The 20,071-nt window shown below is 45.1% G+C and overlaps 1 protein-coding gene across 3 annotated transcripts in view; it reads right to left on the minus strand.

Moving 5' to 3' along the window:
• ABTB3 (ankyrin repeat and BTB domain containing 3) overlaps nt 1-20,071 on the minus strand; it is a 315,349-nt gene that overhangs the window by 116,740 nt on the left and 178,538 nt on the right. For all 3 annotated transcript variants that reach the window (XM_053895843.1, XM_019446694.2, XM_019446693.2), the window contains exon 2: nt 15,997-16,146. In XM_053895843.1, the coding sequence (XP_053751818.1) occupies nt 15,997-16,146 (150 nt within the window). The remainder of the gene's footprint in view (nt 1-15,996; nt 16,147-20,071) is intronic.

Here is a 20,071-nt window from a genome sequence, read left to right on the forward strand (position 1 = left end):
ACTATACTTTCTTATCACAGCATTTAGAGCACTGTGTTAGGATTGCCATTTCTTTGTCAGTCTTTCCCAATGATAGAAACTCAGTCTTAAATGACACTTACTATATTGTACTTCAATCAATCCTCATAGCACCCTAAAGTGGGTACCTTCATATACCCATTTTACAGATGAGGAAACAGAGGCCCAAAGAGGTCAAACAACTTTTCAAGGGTACACAGCAGCCATACGTGGCAGAGCAAGGATTTGAACTCAGGTAGTCTGGCTCCAGAATCCATGCACTGAACCATGCTCCTTGAGGGCGGGGGCTTTGTCTTACTCTTCCCAGCACTGGGAAGTCCTGGGAACACTCTAGTCTTTCCCCTGCTTTGTCCAAAGGGAAGGAGCCTTCTCCTTCATCAGACCAATCTGCATGCCCCCAGGCTGGCCGCACAGGGAGGATCTTCCTGTGGGGAGGCTGGCTGGGTCTGAAATTCCTGTCTTTTCTAGGCTGAGATGGTGTTCCCCAAACTTGGGCCATTTTATACCACCTTCTCAAGTGCAACTACATCCAAGCATCATCTGTGCCATCATTTACTTAATTTTAAATGGATTCATTTAGTTTTTTTAAGTATGGGTCTGAAGGAAATGTTCTGTCACTTATAAATGGATGATCAGTATCCCTTGCCATAAACAGAAGATCACTATAAAAGTTAATTCAACGAAAACAAAACCATGTAATTAATTTATAGCTGAATTCTCATACTGTTTTTTTTTTTTTTTGTTATAAACAACAAGTGTTAGAGAAGTGTTAGGGGTTCATACCAAATAGAGCCTTTCTTCTTGAAGCAAGGAGAATTAAAATAGAATTTTTCATTTTTTATTTTTTCCTCCAAATTTTTATTTAAATTCTAGTTAGTTAACATATAGTGTACTATTGGTTTCAGGAGTAGAATTCAGTGATTCATCAATTACATACAACACCTGGTGCTCCTCACAAGTGCCCTCCTTAATACCCATCCCCCATCTAGCCCATCCCCCACCCACCTCCCTCCATCAACCCTTAGTTTGTTCTCTATCGTTAAGAGTCTCTCATGGGAAAAAAAAATCTCTTAGGGTTTGCTTCTCTCTCTCTCCTTTTTTTTCCCTGCCCATATGTCCATCTGTTTTGTTTCTTAAATTCCACATATGAGTGAATAAAATAGAATTTAAAAGGATCACTCCATGACCCATGTTATTGAATGTACTTCTCTGTTCCACTCATCCAGTAGCATGTGTTGCACACTTTGGGAAACACTCAACTGATATATTTGTGATGATTAATTTTATGTGTCAACTGGGTGAGGCTATGGTACCCAGTTGTTGGATTAAACAGTAATCTGTAGGTTGTTGTGAAGGTATTTTTCACATTAACCTTTAACCTTTAAATCAGTAACTTCTGAGAAAAGCAGACTATCTTCCAAAATGTGGGTGGCGAGCCTCATCTAATCAGCTGAAGGCCTTAAGAGAAAAGACGTTGAAGAAGGAATTCTGCTCTCACACTAAGACTGAAACATCAACTCCTGCTGGAATTTACTGTCCCTCTACTCTGTCCAGGCAGCCCCTGGTGAGGGAAGGAGACTGTCTTCCCCATCCCCAATCCTTCACTGCCCAGCTGAAACCAGGCCTGCAGAGTCTACCACTTCTTTGTCATCCAGCTGTATCTTTTAACATGACACTTCGACCTAAAGTCCAAAGCCAAGAAAGTGAGGCCACTTCCTCAAAAGATTGACAACAGGGCCATTCATCCCCCTTAGGGGAGTCAACTATGGAGATGAGGTCTCAGCTAAGGGTAGAAATGGCAAATATTCCCCTTTCCATTCCATGTCCATGGCAGACATGGTTAATCAATTGCAGAGCTCTCATGCACTAAGTGTAGATGTAGCCTCTAAATCCTTCTTGAGACAAGATTCCAAGTGGCCACTATTTCTTATAGGGGTTTTCAGAGGAAAAGAAACTTCCATGTTGTCAGAGTCCTGAGGCCTTAGCAGGTCAACCTAACCAGAGTACAACCCACTACGCTTAATATCTGGACGGCAAGCAGATGCAGGGGTTGAACAGAGAGTAGTGGGGGGTTGCTTCCCTACTCCCCCCTGCATCTTACCATGCCTAGCTCAGAGCCTGACCCTCCTGTCTCCATCCATTCCCCACAGCAGGAAAATATGCCCAAGAAACTGAAAAAAAAAAAAAAAAAAAAAAAAAAGAGTCAGAGAAGGAAATTCTCTTTTAGAAGTAGGTGGACAGGGAAGACCCCAAAGGGACCTGCAGGTGGAAAATATGGAGAACCAGTGCTCAAAGTTAGGTAAGAGGCAGGGGAAGGGATTCAAATCCCAGCTCTGCCACTCATCTGTGCACAGCCCAGCAAGTTGCTTAACCTCTCTGGTGGGAAGTGATACGCCCCCATCAGGTGGTTGTGAGGGTCACACGCAGAATGAGGAAATGCCTGGCACACTGTTGGCACCAAATAAGCAGCTCTCTTAGGCTCACTGCTCTTCCTTCTCTCTGGATGGCAAGACGGGAAGGTGGGTGCCTGGGACATGCAGGGACAGTCCAGCCCATGCCCTGACCCAGTGCCTGACTTGCAGCTTCATGCTGGGGTTGACATCATTAGGAATCAATGCTACAAAGCTGCTCACCCCAGGCATGTGTTTGGGGTGCAGTTAGGTCCTTAACTGCTTCTTCTTCCCTCTTCTCTCTACCCTTTCATCTTTTAGAAACAGGCTCCTCAGGAGGGAGGGAAAAAGGAAGCCAGAAGCCTGCTTCTAGGCTGGTCATGTCAGTCTGTCTCGTAAGGGGCAGCTGTAAGCACTGGCAATGTAAGAGCCCAGTCGGCCAATGCTGAGCAGGAGTCTGGAAGAAAACAACAGGATGGCGGGTCCAGGGTGGGATTGGGCACAATGACAATGTGTTGACTTTTCTGATGAGGAGGATGATATGAGGTAGATGGAAGTGGCAGCAGAACTGGGAACCACGATACATTGAGAACCTGCTACCAGGCCACTTATACACTTTCCAGTTTAATTATATAAGAACCATATGGGACATACACCCACTTCAGAGATGGGAAAATCAAGGCAAGGGGCAATTGGCCCAGGTGTCACTCAGGAAGTAGCAGGCTGTGACTCCAACTAGGCCTCCAGGGCTCATGTTCTTTGTCACTACACCACAGTCCCTCCATAAAGGCACTTATCTAGAATCTACCTCAGGGCGTGGCCTTTGAAAAACTCTGGTGAAGTGTTTGAGGGCTAAATCCCAAATCTCCCAAAACATATGCCATTGCGGAGTCCATGGGCCGGGGCTCAGGAGATTGGTCAGCCTCTGCTGACAGAGTAGAGCTTCCAGCTGAGGGGTCTCAGAGTCCGACTGGTCTGCAGGAGGGTGTGGGGGCTGATGGGTCAATCCGCATAAATGACCCCGCAGCCTCTTGGAAGATAAATTGCCCTAAGGGAAGAGAGCCTGGAGGGGCACATAAGTAACCAGCAACGTATAGGCAGGAAGCTGGTTATGGAACCAACAGAAGCCTGGTCTCTCAAATCAGAATTCCAGCCCAGGCGATGGCAGAGCTGAAAGAGCTTTTCTTGGAAAGCTGTGAAAGTGGGTAGAAGCCAAGCAGCTGGGCTCTGGGGCCAGAGGATGAGGCTCTGATGGGCAACAGCAGACAGACATTTGGTGCTCCTGTGGGCACGACACTTCTGAGAGCTTTATACACATGATACCCTTTAGGTGCCACACAACGCAGTGAGGTAGGTCCTGATAGCATGTCTATTTTACAGTTGAGGAAGCTGAGTCCAGGGAAATCATTTGGCTAAGTCACACTGCTACTGAGTGCAAGAACTGAGCTTCAAACGACTCTGATTTGGGCCTCTTAGCCACTACATCACACTGCCTCCATGATGACAGGAGAGAAGGGGTCTTCATTCACTGGTAGCTCATCAGGAGCTCCAGAGATCATGGCTGACTTGGATACATCCAGAATTTTGGCAGAAAAGCTTAGCCCATGTTTAACTGGCATCTGTCAGTAACCACATCCTTGGTGGGCACAGAGTGGGGACAAGCACAGAGGCCATGGCAGACAGGGTCAACGGCCAGCAGCTTTGGAAAGTATTGCAGACTTCCCAGTTCTGCCCTTGGCTGTGATGTCAGGGTCCTTAAAGGTGGCCCTAGCTGTGGGCAGGGGCAAAGTGTGAGGTTTCACACAGATTCATGGGAGGCCAAGATTTCAGAGTGAGCCACAGCAAGGCCGGAGGAAGGGATGGCTATATGTGAGATGCTACCTGGGGACTCTCAAAAACTGCTGGGTGATTCTGTTGCCTCTGGTGATGTGTCTAGTAAGAAGTTGTTATGGCCAAAAGTCAAAGAGGCTGCTGCCTGTGTTCTCCTCTAGGACCTTGATGGCTTCCTGTCTCACATTTAGGCAGAGGAAAGGGAAACAAAGGCAAAAATGAACTACTGGGACCTCATCAAGATAAAAGTCTTCTGCATAGTGAGGGGAACAACAAAATTGAAAGGCAGCTTACAGAACGGGAGAAGATATTTGCAAATGACAAATCTGGTAAAGGGTTAGGATCCAAAATCTATAAAGAACTTATCAAACTCAACATCCCAAAAAACAAAGAATCCAGTGAAGAAATGGGCAAAAGACATGAATAGACAACGTTTTCAAAGAAGACATCCAGATGGCTAACAGACACATGAAAAGATGCTAAGCATCACTCAACATCAGGGAAATACAAATAAAAACCATGAAGAGATACCACCTCACACCAGTCAGAATGGCTAAAATTAACAACACAAGAAACAACGAGTGTTGGTGAGGATGTGGAGAAAGGGGAACCCTCTTGCACTGTTGATGGGAATGCAAACTGGTGCAGCCACTCTGGAAAACAGTATGGAGGTTCCTCAAAAAGCTAAAAATAGAACTATCTTATGACACAGCAATTGCACTATTAGGTATTTACCCAAAGGATGCAATAATACAGATTCGAAGGGGCACATGCACCCCAATGCTTATAGAAGCACTATCAACAATAGCCAAACTATGGAGAGAGCCCAAATGTCCATAGACTGATGAATGGATAAAGAAGACTGTGGTATGTATATACACTGGAGTATAACCCAGCCATCAAAAAGAATGAAATCCTGCCATTTGTAACAACATGGATGGAGCTAGAGTCTAAGCAAAATATGTCTGTTAGAGAAAGACAAATACCATATGATTTCCCTCATACGTGGAATTTAAGAAACAAAACAGATGAACATATGGAAAGGGGTAAAAAAGACAGAGGGAAACAAACCACAAGAGACTCTTAATGGTACAGAACAAACTGAGGGTTGATGGAGGGAGGTGGGTGGGATATGGGCTAGATGAGTGATGGGTATTAAGAAGGGCACTTGTTGTGAGGAGCACTGGGTGTTGTATGTAAGTGATGAACCACTGAATTCTACTCCTGAAACCGATATTGCACTGTATGTTAACTAACTAAAATTTAAATAAAAAGTTAAAAAAAAAACCCACAAAAACCTATTGGGTGAACTTTTCAGAGATGCTGGATTTCCAGTGAGTTTGCACTTAAGAGGCAGGGTCTGAGGGCCCCCCTCACTCCCAGGGGGGGTGCAGGTGGAAGGACTTGGGCTCCCCAATAACTGACTCAGCACATCACTCACAGTCCTTCAGGAGGAAAGCTGAGCTGCAAACAACAGGGGGGGGAGCAAGGGGGAAGAAATGAAGGGAGAAAGGCCCCCATTAGGAAAATCTGAGGAGCATTTCTGTTTCTAAATCGTAGGATGCATGGTAACCTCTGGAAGGAGAACAGTAAACTGCTGGGTGCTTGGCCAAAGAACCAAAGACCCAGAGACTCTGAGAGTTGGGTGTGGCCTCCAAGCTGATCCTGGGTGTCCTCTTGGGTGTCATCTCTGTAGCATCCAGTGTGGGAAATGTCACTGTCACTATTGTTATGAACAGTAGTAACTGGTGCCATTCACTGAGCACCTACATTGGGCCAGGGACAGTGAGTAAGCACCTCACAGGCACTGTTTCTAATCTTCATGGGCTCTACAAAGCATGTGTTATGTTAGACCAGTTTTACAGCACTAATCTTCAGCTGGGGGGATTTTGCCTCCCAGAGGACACTTGTCAAAGTTTGGAGACATTTTTGGTTGTCATACCCAAGGGCCTGATACTTGGTATCCTATGGATAGAGATCAGGGATGCTGCTAAACATCCTACAATAGACAGGACAGTCCCCACAACAAAGAACTTAGCTCCAAATGTCAATAATGCCAAGGATGAGAAATCTTATTTTACACATAAGGAAACTGAGGCAGAGACAAGAGTCCAATCTGGGTCTATCTGACTCTAATGCCTGTGCCCTCACCCTACATCCTACTCTTCTTCCAGAGATGGCCCAATGCAGCTGTGGTCAGCTCCAAGTCCATACCGAGGCAATCCGGTTAATGAATGCTCCATGCCCTGACTGAGTAATTCCATTTCTGGGAATCCTTCCCAGTGTTAGAACCCAAAATGCAGCAAATCTTTATGCACAAGGATTTTCACCCAACCTTCTTTATGGGATCCAAAATTTGACAAAGAAATCTATGTTTAAAAATAGCAGCATGGTTAAATAAGCTCTGGTACATCCATGTGATGAAATAATAAATGGACGCAGTCATTAAAAATGTTTACACAGAACTGAAATAACACAAAAAAATACTCCTGTTAAGTAAAGTTGAAAAACAAATGAAATTCACAATCGCATACTGTGAGATCAGGATTATGTTATTTATTTATATTTTATTTATCATTATTATTATTATTTTTTAAATTTATTGTCAAGTTAGCTAATATACAGTGTATACAGTGTGCTCTTGGTTTTGGGGGTAGATTCCCGTGATCGCTGACATACAACACCCAGTGTTCATCCCAACAAGTGCCCTCCTCAATGCCCATCACCCATTTTCCCCGCCCTCCATCAACCCTCAGTTTGTTCTCCGCATTCACAAGTCTCTTATGGTTTGCCTCCCTCTCTGGTTGAAACTATTTTTTCCCCTTCCATTCCCCCATGGATTACATTATTTAAAAACTCTGCACTGAGTAAACATCAAAAAAAAAAAAAAAAAAAAAAACCAACACTCCAAACAACCTCCAAAATATTGACCAAAGATTTCTCTGTCTAGTGGGATTGTGGGTGGCATTCCCTTCCGACTTGTCTATAGTTTCTGAATTTTGAGTTACGGCATGCATGACTTGGCATTATCAGGATAATAAGCTTACCAAGGTGATGTTTTCTTTCGTATACCTTCCATCTACGTCAGGCTGGAGTATCATCTTTCCATACATCTTTCTCAAAAGCTCTCATGAAAAAGTTCAGAACAAGAAAACTCACAAGGGAATGAAGAAGAGAAGGTCCATGATTTGGACCCCTGTACCACCTTTCTAGTTCCCCAAGATGCTGGGGCACCTCTGACCTTGGTTGGGCTAACCATCTCCTCTGAGCATCATTTAGCTAGCCCTGCACTTCCAGGTTCCTTGCTTTTGCTCCTCTTTTCTCACCTTGGAGTGCCCTTTCCCTCATTCTCTCAACTACTGAAGACCTTTAAGCTGTGACCAAGTATTACTTCTTCCATGCAGCTCTCCAGGATGCGCCCAGTCAGCATCCCCCCTGTGTACCCACAATACCTGCTAATAAAGTCTAACATGTTACTTGTTTCTGTCGTGTTTCATGGTTAATTGTTTGCACAGTATGCTTTCCCTACTGAGCCTCAAGAGCAGAGACTGTGCTTCACTCATTGTCCTGTTCCTGGAGGGGCAGGATGTGTGGTGGCTAAAAACATGCTGTCTGGACTCAGACTGCCTGAGTCTGAGCCTCCAATGTGCCACTAACTAGTTGCATGACTTTGACTGAGTTATTTAACCTCTCTGTAAATGGGGATTTTTATAAACTAATGGATTTATTGGGTGGATAAAAATAGTACCTACCTTATAATATTAAATGAAGTAATGCATATAAATCACTTAAAACACTTGAAGTCTAGCATATCCTAAGTGCTTAATAAATATTCAGCAGTATTTCTTTTTTCTTATCACCATCACCACCATCATCGCCACCATTACCATCACCCTTACTACCATCATCTTCATCACCACCATCACTTCCATCATTAATGTCATCATCATCATCATCACCATCACCACACCATAACACCACCATTACCATCATCATCACCACCATCACCACCATAATCACCACTACTATCACCATCATCACCACCACCCACCATCACCACTACCATCATCATCACCATTACCATCATCATCGCCATCATCACCACCACCATCACCACCATTACCATCACCATCATCACCACCACCACCATCATCACCACCACCATCATCACCACCACCACCATCATCATCGCCACCATCACCACCATAATCACAACCACCATCACCACCATTACCATCACCATCATCACCACCACCACAATCATCACCACCACCATCATCACCACCACCATCATCACCACCATCACCACCATAATCACCACATCACCATCATTACCATCACCATCATCACCACCACCATCATCACCATTACCATCATCATCGTCATCATCACCACCATAATCACAACCACCATCACCACCATTACCATCACCATCATCACCACCACCACCATCATCACCATTACCATCATCACCATTACCATCATCATCGCCATCATCACCACCGTAATCACAACCACCATCACCATCATTACCATCACCATCATCACCACCACCATCATCACCATTACCATCATCATCGCCATCATCACCACCATAATCACAACCACCATCACCACCATTACCATCACCATCATCACCACCACCACCATCATCACCACCACCACAATCATCACCACCACCATCATCACCACCACCATCATCGCCACCATCACCACCATAATCACCACTACCATCACCATCATTACCATCACCATCATCACCACCACCATCATCACCATTACCATCATCATCGCCACCATCACCACCATCATCACCACTACTATCAGCATCATCACCACCACCACCATCATCACTATTACCATCATCATCGCCACCATCACCACCATAATCACCACTACTATCAGCATCATCACCACCACCACCATCATCACCACCACCATCCTCACCATTACCATCATCATTGCCACCATCACCACCACCATCACTTCCACCATTATCGTCATCATTATCATCACCATCGACATCATCAGCCTAGTTCCTGACTGGAGGCCCTAAGGTCATCTCTGAGGAGGTCTGGCCACGGGAGATGGAATTGGCACAAGTATTCTGCAATCACTAGCCCCATCTCAACCACTACCCTACACGTATGTAGAGCACATATCTGCTGCTTCACCTGTCAGCTTCAGGAACTGAAAATAACAAACACACTTGTCACTAGCTGCTCTAAGTTTGGGCAGCTGCAGTTGGTTCCAGAAACCTTATAGAATTCAGTTATAACCAGGTTTCTCAAATGTCAGCCATGGGGGAATCACCATCAGGACTTCTCTCATATCTGTGGGCTGCAGGTACAATTTATCTACTTAATGTTTTTCTTTAAATTAGCTCATTCTTTCACTCATTGTAAAAGGAAGCTTCATATCAGTGCCATAAATGGGAAACCAATATTTTTCTAGTGCTCATGAAAAATTCATAGCAACTAAAAATAAAAAGTGTTTTGTGTATCACCTATGATCATCTCCTGTCCCACCCTTGGGAAACGCTGCTGTAACCTGCCAGACTCAGGTTATCAGAGAAGCTCCCACTAGCCATCCCCCTGCATGCCAGATGTGATCTCCCAGGACAAAGGGCTATACATTCCAATGGTAGGCTTCTTTTGAACAGAAGACAGCAATGGAGACAGCAACTTCACCTTCTTCTTTCCGCTCTGTCTCATCCACACTCAGCTGCCACTTACTACAGTACGTTTTCAAAACATCCTATAACCCTGGGAGAGAAAGTATCGTCACCCTTTTTCCATAGACGATAAAACCAGAGATCAGAGTGACCAAGTCACTTGCCTTATGTTACACAGCATGGAGGAGAAAACAGAGGCAGAGGCATTCTCCAGCATCATAAACTGCTGTTTAACCTGCCTCACCCAAACCCCTTCCCTTGAAAATGAAAGAATGAAAAGACCACGTGTAATCCAAGTCATTAGATGCAACAGAATACTGAACTCTGGATTCAGCAGGAAACTTACCATTCATTCACTCATTCATTCATCAAATATTTAGTGAGTCCTACTGTGTGCCAAGCATCGTTCCAGTCCCTAAGGACAGTGATATTAAAACAAAAATCTCTCAGCTGTCATGGGTTTACAGTTTTAGTGGCGTGGACAGAAAATACATAAATAAACATACAGTATGTCAGGTGGTAATAAGTGCCATGAAGAAAATTGAAGCAGGAAGAGTGTATAGAGAGCAGTCAGGGAGGGGGAGGTGGGTGGTCACAGGAGGACCTCTCTGAGGAAGTGACATTTGAGCAGAGGCCTGAATAAAGTGACAGAGGAGCTTTGTGAATATCAGGGGAAGAGCTTTACAGGCTGAAGGGGCAGCAGTGCAAAGGCCCTGTGGTGGAGTGGAGTATTTGAGAAATACCAAGAGGCCACTGGCCACTTTGCTACCTGAAAGGGTCACAGGTGCACCCCAGGGGCTAGAGGCAGCACGACTCTCTGAAAAGAGCCCAGCTACATTCCAAACAAGGAGAGAAACCCTCTTGTCAAAGCAAAAAGGACTGAGCTTTTTTTTTCTTTCTAGTGATACCGAGGAGAGATAACCCAGAAACTCTTTTTACTCACTGTTGTAAATTAATGGCCCCATTTTGACTGCCTCATTGAGTGGAAGCGACAAGTTCACAGTTTAGTGTGAAAAGACAATAAAAAGAGGCATTTTACAATGAGGCTCTCATTTTCTCCCCTTTAAACCACAGAAAGCAAACACTGTAATTAATGACTCTCCAATGGGGTTTCATTGAGAGCTTGTGGCTAAGGCTGGGACATCAGGCAGAAGAAATGAGGTAAGACCTCAGGGATTGAATGGAGCCAAATGCAGAGGCAAGCTGATTCAAAAGTAAGACGATCCAGGACTTCTGCTTTTCCCATGGCCTTACTAGGAGAGACTGGATGGACCCAATTCCCTCAGATCTGCTCACCGGTTCAGGGAAGGAGTGCCTGAAGGAACTGCCCACTAGTCTCTAGGTCAACTGTGATGTTCAGTGCATCACTGTGTAAATTTTCTAGGGCTCAAAGTTAAAAAAGAATCCCAGCCTGTGTTAGTTTGGGGGGTCTCTTAGCATCCTAATTTAGCTTTGTACTCAAATATTTTAGACACACGTAGGTTTAGTTCCAGGTCTCTGAGATCAAAATCCAGTTCCATAGAATATTTAATATTCGAGTGGACCTTCATCAAGAGTTCCCCTCATTTTCTTCGGATCTTTTTTTCACAGACTCATTCGCTGTGTGCCATCCCGTTATTCGCTGACATGCGACAGCGATTTCCCACACTAGGAGTGATGTGTTAGGTGTTCGTGATGCGAAGCTGAATTGGAACACAGTGAATCAAGGCAGAGGAAGAAAAAACTGGGTTTGAATTACAACTGCCACTTACCAGCTATGTGGCCTTGGGCAAGACACATATCCTTCCAAGTCTCAGTTTCTTATCTGTGAAATGGGAATACCTTTAATCTATTTCAGACACTTGGCACACGGTAGGTGCTCCAGAAAGAGTGGACGTATTTTCGCCCCAAGCCATAATAGGCTGGACAAAGATAAGTGCTCTGGACATCCTGACTGATTGATCAAGTTCTGAATTTTAGTGTGATACTCTGAAGCTATAGGCAGGGTCGGAAGCTATAGGGAGAAGTCTCAGCCCACAGGGTGGTCCCCATCTGGATAGAATCCTTTGCGACTTTTTGCACCTCCGATTATGTTTAGAGGAGAGCATCCACGATGCATCCTACAGAGCAAATGGCAGATCCTCAGAGCTGGAACACAGCCCTCACTGCACCTGTAACATGTAGAAACATCCAATGGGCTTCTCCCAGAGGGAGGGCAGTCTAGAGGCGAGGCGGAAAAGCTCAGTCCCAAGCCCTCCAGCTCATGGGTATGGTTGATCTTAGACAAGTTGCTCATTCTCCTCTTGCCTCCATTCCTGCCAGTGTGGACAACAGTCATTACACTGGAAATAACTCATGTGGATTTATCATAGTCCCCTGGTTCAGTAACATCAGCTGCTGCTATTATTATTACTGACTACTGAGAAGGCCATGGGTAGGGGCTCTGCCCTTGACCCTGGGCAGCCTGATTCCAGAAGAGCAGGGATGTCTGGGAACGAACTCACTGCATCTCGCCCTTGCAGAAAAACAGTAGTTTCTACAATCCGCACTGGTAGAGTAATCTCTGAATATGAAGAACGGCTCTCTATGTACACAGAGACAGCAAGGCTTGTATTGATTCAGACCACAGAGCAAGCCACTCTAAATTACAGTCAGATCAGAAAAGAAGGCAATTTTATTACCTCCAGTCGCTGAGGTGGCTTATCAAAGTGTTTCTGCACACACGTTCTGTGGGGCTGACTTAATGAACGTACAAAACCCCTTTGTAATTAGCAGCACCCCATTTGTATGCCAACAATTCGTATGTGAAAGTCAACATTCAACGAGAACGACAGCGTCTAGTTTACAGAGCAAATTGTCCTTAAAAACAGTTCATGCGGCCAGCCGCTCCTGTAGGCTGCCTGCTTTGGTGAAGTACAGATTTATTTAGCAAATCCTTTCTTAGAAGAGTGCCAGAAGTCGGTAGGGCCCCAGCCCAGGAGCTAGACTCCAAGAGGGATCCTTAACATATCCCAGGAGAAACCTTTGGGATGCCAGTGCAGAGTCAGTGAGGGAGCTCTTCCCAGGTTATGTCCACACAGACACCACCCCACTCTGGGGGCCGCTTGGACCCGCTACCACCAAATCCCTGGGAGCTGTTAAAATGCAGACACTTTCTTATACCTTTCCAATTATTGAAGATTTCAAAATATCATTCACACACATCACTACTTCAAAATAATGGACTCATCAAAACTGCTGCTAGATCCTGTTACATAATGTGCTAATAAAACTGTAGAATGACTCCATCGCAATTTTGATTAAAAAGATTTAGGAGCTGAATTTTATTTATTCATTTTTAATGTTTATTATTTTAAGAAGAGAGACAGAGCATGAGCAGGGGAGGGGCAGAGAGAGAGGGAGACACAGAATCTGAAGCAGGCTCCAGGCTCTGAGCTGTTAGCACAGAGCCTGATGTGGGGCTTGAACTCACGAGCTGTGAGATCACGACCTGAGCTGAAGTCGGCTGCTTAACCGACTGAGCCACTCAGGCACCCCTCAGTAGCTGAATTTTAATATAATCAGCCTCCATTGTAAATGTGTCCACTTATTTCATCCATTTAAAAATATTATTCTGAGGCAGGGTCCACAGGCTTCACCAGACTGTCAAAAGGGTCCGGGGCACCCAAAAGTTTAAGAACAACAGCCAACTGGTAGCTGGAGACCCTGTGACTGGTGGCATCTTGTGACGGTCTGATAAGAATCAAGCACAATTTCCAAATTCAGGTGCAAGGAAATCAGCTCCCTAATGACCACAGGGCTCACAACGGCTTCAATCAGCTACGACTTCTCTTTCTGGAGGGGCAAGCTATGTGCCTGTCCTGTGTATACAGGAATTCCTTTGGGAAGAGGTGCAAGTTGCCTTCTGGACCCTGAATCTTTCATGGTTCAGAACTGTCTAGAACTTCACAGCAACTCATACTTCGACATAATCCAGCATTTCTGAGATCAATGCTCCGGTCCCATCAGGAACACAACAGTCAAGTAATTTGGCAATCAACGGAATCGTAAGTAAATACAGTTTTATTATTTTGTTCTGAATGGCCAGACTCAAAGAGCACAGCCCTGAATTAGAGGGTGCATAAACATGGCAAATCACTGCTCAAACTGGAGACACCCAACCTTCCTGACAATCCCTCCCTTCTCTCTGCCTTTCTGCTCCTCTCTCTCCCTCCCTTCCTCTCTTTCCCTCCCTCCCTCTCTCTTCCTCTCTTTCCCTCCATCCCTCCTCCTTCATATTTCTTGAAGGCGTACTATGTGCCGGGCAGTATTCTTGGCATTGGGATTACATCAGTGAACAAAATAAATATCTCAACTTACTCTCTGTAAGAATATATTCAGAGATAAATAATTTTAAAAAAGGAAATGAGTAAAAATATAGAGTGTGGCTAGATGGAGGGAGAAGGCAATGATTGCTAATGGTTATCAAGTTTCCTGTTGGGGTGATAAACACTGGTGTTCTAAAACTGATTGTAGTGATGGTTGGTATACCTTAGTGAGTACCTAAAACACACTGAATTGCACACTTTGAAGAGGCAAACTTATCTCAGTGAAACTTTTGTTAAAAAACAAAAAAATACAGGAGGATAAGGGTCTTCAGGGTATCATAATTTTGTGTGAGACTTGAAGGTAATGAGGGAGTCAGCCATATGGCTATCTGGAGGGGGAGTGGTTGAGGAAGAGGGAATAGTAAGTGCAAAGGTCCTGAGGCATGCCTGCTATATTCACGGGAAAACAAGGGGCCAGGATGGCTGGGGTGGGCCTCGGGGGAGAGTGGATGAATAGAAGGGATATGTGGGGTGGCTTGGAAGCAATTGTAAGGGCTTACTTTAACTTTTCCTATGGGTCTGATGGAAAGTCAGAGGAAGATTCTGAACAGAGGAAAGATGTGATCTGACATATGCTTTGTATAAACATTTTTTAAATTTCTTTTTTTTAATGTTTATTTATCTTTGAGAGAGAGAGACAGAGAGACAGAGAGACAGAGAGTATGTGTGTGGCGGTGGGGGGGCAGAGAGAGAGGGAGACAGAGGATCTGAAGAGGGCTCTGCGCTGACAGCAGACAGCCTGATGCAAGGCTCAAACTAGTGAACCGCGAGATCATGACCTAAGCTGAAGTCAGTCGCTTATCCGACTGAGTCACCCAGGCGTCCCCCGGACGTACGCTTTTTTTTTTTTTTAATTTTTAAAAATTTTTTTAATGTTTATTTATTTTTGAGAAGAGAGAGACAGAGCATGAGTGGGGGAGGAGAGAGAAAGAGGGAGACACAGAATCCGAAGCGGGCTCTAGGCTCTGAGCTGTCAGCACAGAGCCCGACATGGGGCTTGAACTCACGAACCGTGAGATCATGACCTGAGCCGAAGTCGGACGCTTAACCGACTGAGCCACCCAGGCACCCCAGGACGTACGCTTTTAATGGATCTCACTGGAAATCGACAGTGACCAGCCACCCTTTATAGACCATTTACTGTGTGCCAGCCACCACGGCAAACCCTCTCTATGGGCATTAGCTCATTGAATCATCACAACTATACTATACTTTAAGTTAGGTACTATTTTTTCTTTATTTGACTTTTTATTAAAAATTTTTCTAAGTTTATTTATTTTTGAGAGGGAGAGTACCAGCAGGGGAGGGGCAGAGAGAGAGGGAGAGGTGGAGCGGGGGGCGGGGAGGGGAGAGAGAGAGAGACAGAGAGAGAATCCTAAGCAGGCTCCGGGCTGTCAGTGCAGAACCTAATGTGGGGCTCAAACTCACAAACTGAGATCATAACCTGAGCCGAAATCAAGAGTCAGACACTTAACCGACTGAGACACCAAGGCACCCCTATTTTCTTTATTTTATAGAAAAGGAAACTGAGGCTCAGAAAACTTACGACAGTGACAAAGCCAGGAAATTTACCAGGCCTGTCTGACTCGAGCCCTTGCCTTCCCCACGCTATCATGGCACCGTTTTGTGCACACAGCATGTGCTCAATAAAAGGTGTCACCTGGTTGGTTACAAAGCACCATCCTGAGGGCAGTGGCACCTTGGGCACGGAGAGAGCCAGAGAACGGCATCCACTTACTCAGCTCTGCGATGCTGCCCACACGGGTGGCCAGCAAGGACTGTTCGATGGTCCTCAACTCCGACTGGCTGAACATGGGCATTTCCCCCGGCTTGTTCGTCCGCTGAGGGTCTCTGTGAAGGTTCAGGCTGTCTGGCAGGCACAGCACCCCTGCAGCGGGTGGGGAGAGAGAATGAAAGAAAACAGGCCGTTATTTTTCAGTTAAGCAGAGGAGGGGCGCGAAAGCCTTGCACAAGCTCAAACCACACCAGAGTTGGTACCGCAAAGCCAACACGGGGACCAGGGCTCTGAACTCCTTTTAGAAGTTGACTTTTAGAAGATGACTTTTAGAAGATCACTTTTAGAAGATGACTAGTTATTTTAAAAGATTTCCTGAGAATCCTGACCTGCTGATTTTAACAAACGTGTGGGTATTCATCTTCATGCACACATTGCTAGGGGACACAAAACAGAACACTCTTTCCCCCTCCAGCCTGGCTTCTATCCACTCAGAGATGCCTTTTGAGAAGCCAGCAGTCACCGTCCCATTCTCCCTCCCAGATGCGGCTGCTATCCGTGAGCGTCCCTGAGCAGCCTGCCGGCAGTCGCTATTTGCCCAGAAAACTTAACTCTGGGTGGTTGGGCTGTTATTTGCTAGACAAAACTCTGTCTTTCTCTGTGGAGATACATGTCAGGAGGTAGGAGAGTCCCCATGGACATTTATAACTGTATGGTGAAAACCTATGGGAAATCCCTGGAATCGAATAATTTCTTCCCTTCTTTTCCATTCCATGAGCATTTAGCAAGAGCTTGAGAACTTAATTCGGTTTCTTATTTAGAAATATTCACTTCTCCCTTCACCACCCAAAAGTTCCTATGCAAAGCATGCTTTCTTGCTCCTTGACTTTGGGCTTGACGAACTGACTTACTTTAGCAGAAAGTATATGAATGCACATGATGGAACCGAAGGCCTGAAAGTGCTTGTATGGCCAAACTTGCTCTCTTGTACCTCCGCCATCATCGTGAGTGGAACATTCCCTTGCTAGTCTGCTAATCGACGGGCGGTGAGAAGACACATGGAACAGATCTAGTACCTCCCTGTAGCTTCGAGCTCCTCCACAAAAACAAACATGTATTTGGTATGCCTTTGAGGTAGTGTGGGTTTTTTTTTTACTCCGCATTGTTTTGGTGATAACTAACAGATACAACTACCAAGTGCAGATCAAATGGGCAAGGCAGGCAGGTATTGTGCTGTGCTAGGGATTGAAGATTCGGTGATGGATAGAATACACACACTCTGTTCTCGGTGGGCTCATAGTCTAAGCGAAGGAGAAGACCGTTAACACACATAACCATGAAGCCGTATAGTACATGCTCTACTGTAGGAGAACAGGAGGAATGAAGGGGTGTCTTAGCAGGGATCTGAACAATGAGTAGTTGTCCATAAATAGGAAGCATTTATTGAGTGCCTACTCTACTCCCAACCCCGTTAGAGGGTTGCATTTTGGAGCTACAGAAGCAGCAGAAGACATATTCGAATAGTGCATAAACTAACCAAGGAGACAAGACTGCCAATGGGAAAATAACATGGGAACGATACAAGTGTTAATATACAGGTGCTGAGGGACTTAAGCCAACTGGTAGGGGGAGTGGAGACAGAATGCAGAGCTCAGCAGTTCAAGCCCACTGCTCACCCTGCTTGAACTACAAAGGCTCAGCAAAGACTCCTGCTTTGCAGATGGGCAGGTGTGAGGTGGTACCAGTCACACACCAGTTCTGACCCGTGTTGCCCAATTAGTGACTCTAGACACACTGAGCCAGTCACTTGTTCCTGGGTGTTTCCCATTCACACCTAACAGGATGACACAGCGGAGAAGGCCATGCCAGTAGGTGATTTTTGGATGAATCCCGAAGAAGTGGATGAACAATGAAAATAAACAGTCACTGGTAATATTCTTACAATCAGGAAACTGATCAAATAAGTGTCTTTCTAAAATTTTTCTCTGTTATTTTTCAGACATTTGATTGTGACTCAGGATAAAAAAACCTTTTATATCACAGCCCAGTGTATACACATACACACACACACACACACACACACACACACACACACACACCCCATACATACTTTGCATGTTTTCCATGAAAAAAAAAACACCTCATGATCCTTACTATGTAGGACGTACTGTCATTTTTTCCCTTTTCACTTCTCTTCTATCTTATTAATAAAAATGCTGGTCTGCAGCCCCAAAAATGATCTCATGACCCGCTAATGGGCCATGATGAGCAGTTTGGAAAACACTGTGGACTGTCGTAGGACACAACTCGGCATTAAGTGGACAATACAGATTCACTGGGCACTCCTTAGTCCTGTGCGGAGCTCCATGTGGGATGGAGATGTGATGGAGAGCTGATCCCTGCAGTTCAGAAACCCTCAGCCTTGCAGGGAAGATAAGACCTTCATGGAGATGCCCAACATCCAAGGCGGGCCTCCTGCCTGTCTCCCTTCCCTCAATAGATGAGTCATCTTCCTGTTCACCCCAGGCTGGGATGCCCTGAGTCATCCTTGCTTCTTCCTGCTTGCTCACCTGCTGAGACATTTGGTCAGAGGCCAAGTTGAGTAGCCGTTGCCATGGCAATGAATGTTGGTCCAATCCCTCATCAGATGTCCTCAGTGTCCCTGACTCTTATTCAGAACACTACTACCTGTGGAGAGCTCACTGCAGATGATCATGACCTAGTGTGGTAAGTAGCTCAAGGTTCCAGGGGATGAGGTGGTGGTCAGAGGGCTTCACAACAAAGGTGACCCATCTCCACAAGTGAGCCCTGAATGTCGGGGAGGACAAAAGTTTTCTAATTTCTAGTACAAGTGACACTTACATGTACTCAGAGGATTGCTTTCTTGGAATCTGCATTATAGGCAGCAAGTTCTCATTTCAAACATCCATGTGAAACATTGCTTCACACACTGCTTGAGGTATAAGCAACTGGGGTGGTCTGGAACCCAGAGAGCTTCAGTCCTGGCTCTGCCACTACCTATTGGTGTTTAACTTTGGCCAGGTCACAGAGCCTCTCTGGACCTCAGTTTCCTCTTCTGTGACGTAGAGGTCATAATGATGGCCTTGTCTCCCTCAAGGGGCTGCTGTGGGCAAGCAATGAAATGGGATAATGTATATTAAAGCATTTTGCATGTGCTGAGCAAATAATAGGGGGTCAACATATGTTAACTGTGATGAAACTCACAGTTAATGTGTATAAACCCAGCTTTGGACTACTTTAGGCTTTATAATAAGAATAAATAATTTCCCTTGGAAGTTTTCCTCCTTTTTTTTTAGAGGGTTATCAAATTTACATGTGAAAATAGAATTATTCAAAGAAGCTTTGAAACCTAGATTACTAAGATTTAATAAATCTATAATGATCTATTATGCAAAGATCATACACCAGGGTTTTCTTTCTTTCAGAGGACTCTGTATGGGATATACACATAAACTGGAATTATTTGTTTTTTGTATAAAAACGAACTGGGTCAATAGGAAGGTCCTAGCATGTTATTTTAGTGTTATTTTAGTTAGTACAGGCCAGAGCTTTGGACTACTCATGAATTTCCATTACTGGAGCCAAGGATAGCCACAGCCTGGTGCTTGAGACTCAAGTTCAAAGACAGGGGAACCAACATTCAAACATGACTTCTCTGGATCTGGAGGGAATAACCTCCTTGGGGAGCAGGTGATCATCAGCTATGGTCAACAATGAGTGTGAAGGGGTTATGGTCTCCCTGAAATTCTCTTACCTTGGGGTGGGTTGTACATTTGTCTAAGAGGAGAAGTTCGTTCACTTTCTCAAAGGGGTCTGTGGGTCCTAAAAGATGATGGCCTTTGAATGTCCATCCTCCCAGCTACAACCAGGTCTCTCTGCTTTGGGACTGGCTGTAGGTGGGGTGCCGTGGTCTGGCACAACCATGAGCTCCAATCCCACAGCAGCCTCTGTGCAACCTGGACAAAGAACTTCCCAGGTCCCCAGATTCCATGTCTGCAAAGAGGGGTTAAAATATCTCCTTCATTGGTTTATTGCAGTGATTACACAAGATAATACG

Source organism: Panthera pardus, unplaced genomic scaffold (genome assembly GCF_024362965.1).
Source record: "Panthera pardus isolate Hobbes unplaced genomic scaffold, ASM2436296v1 HiC_scaffold_6, whole genome shotgun sequence".
Classification (NCBI taxonomy): Eukaryota; Metazoa; Chordata; class Mammalia; order Carnivora; family Felidae; genus Panthera; species Panthera pardus.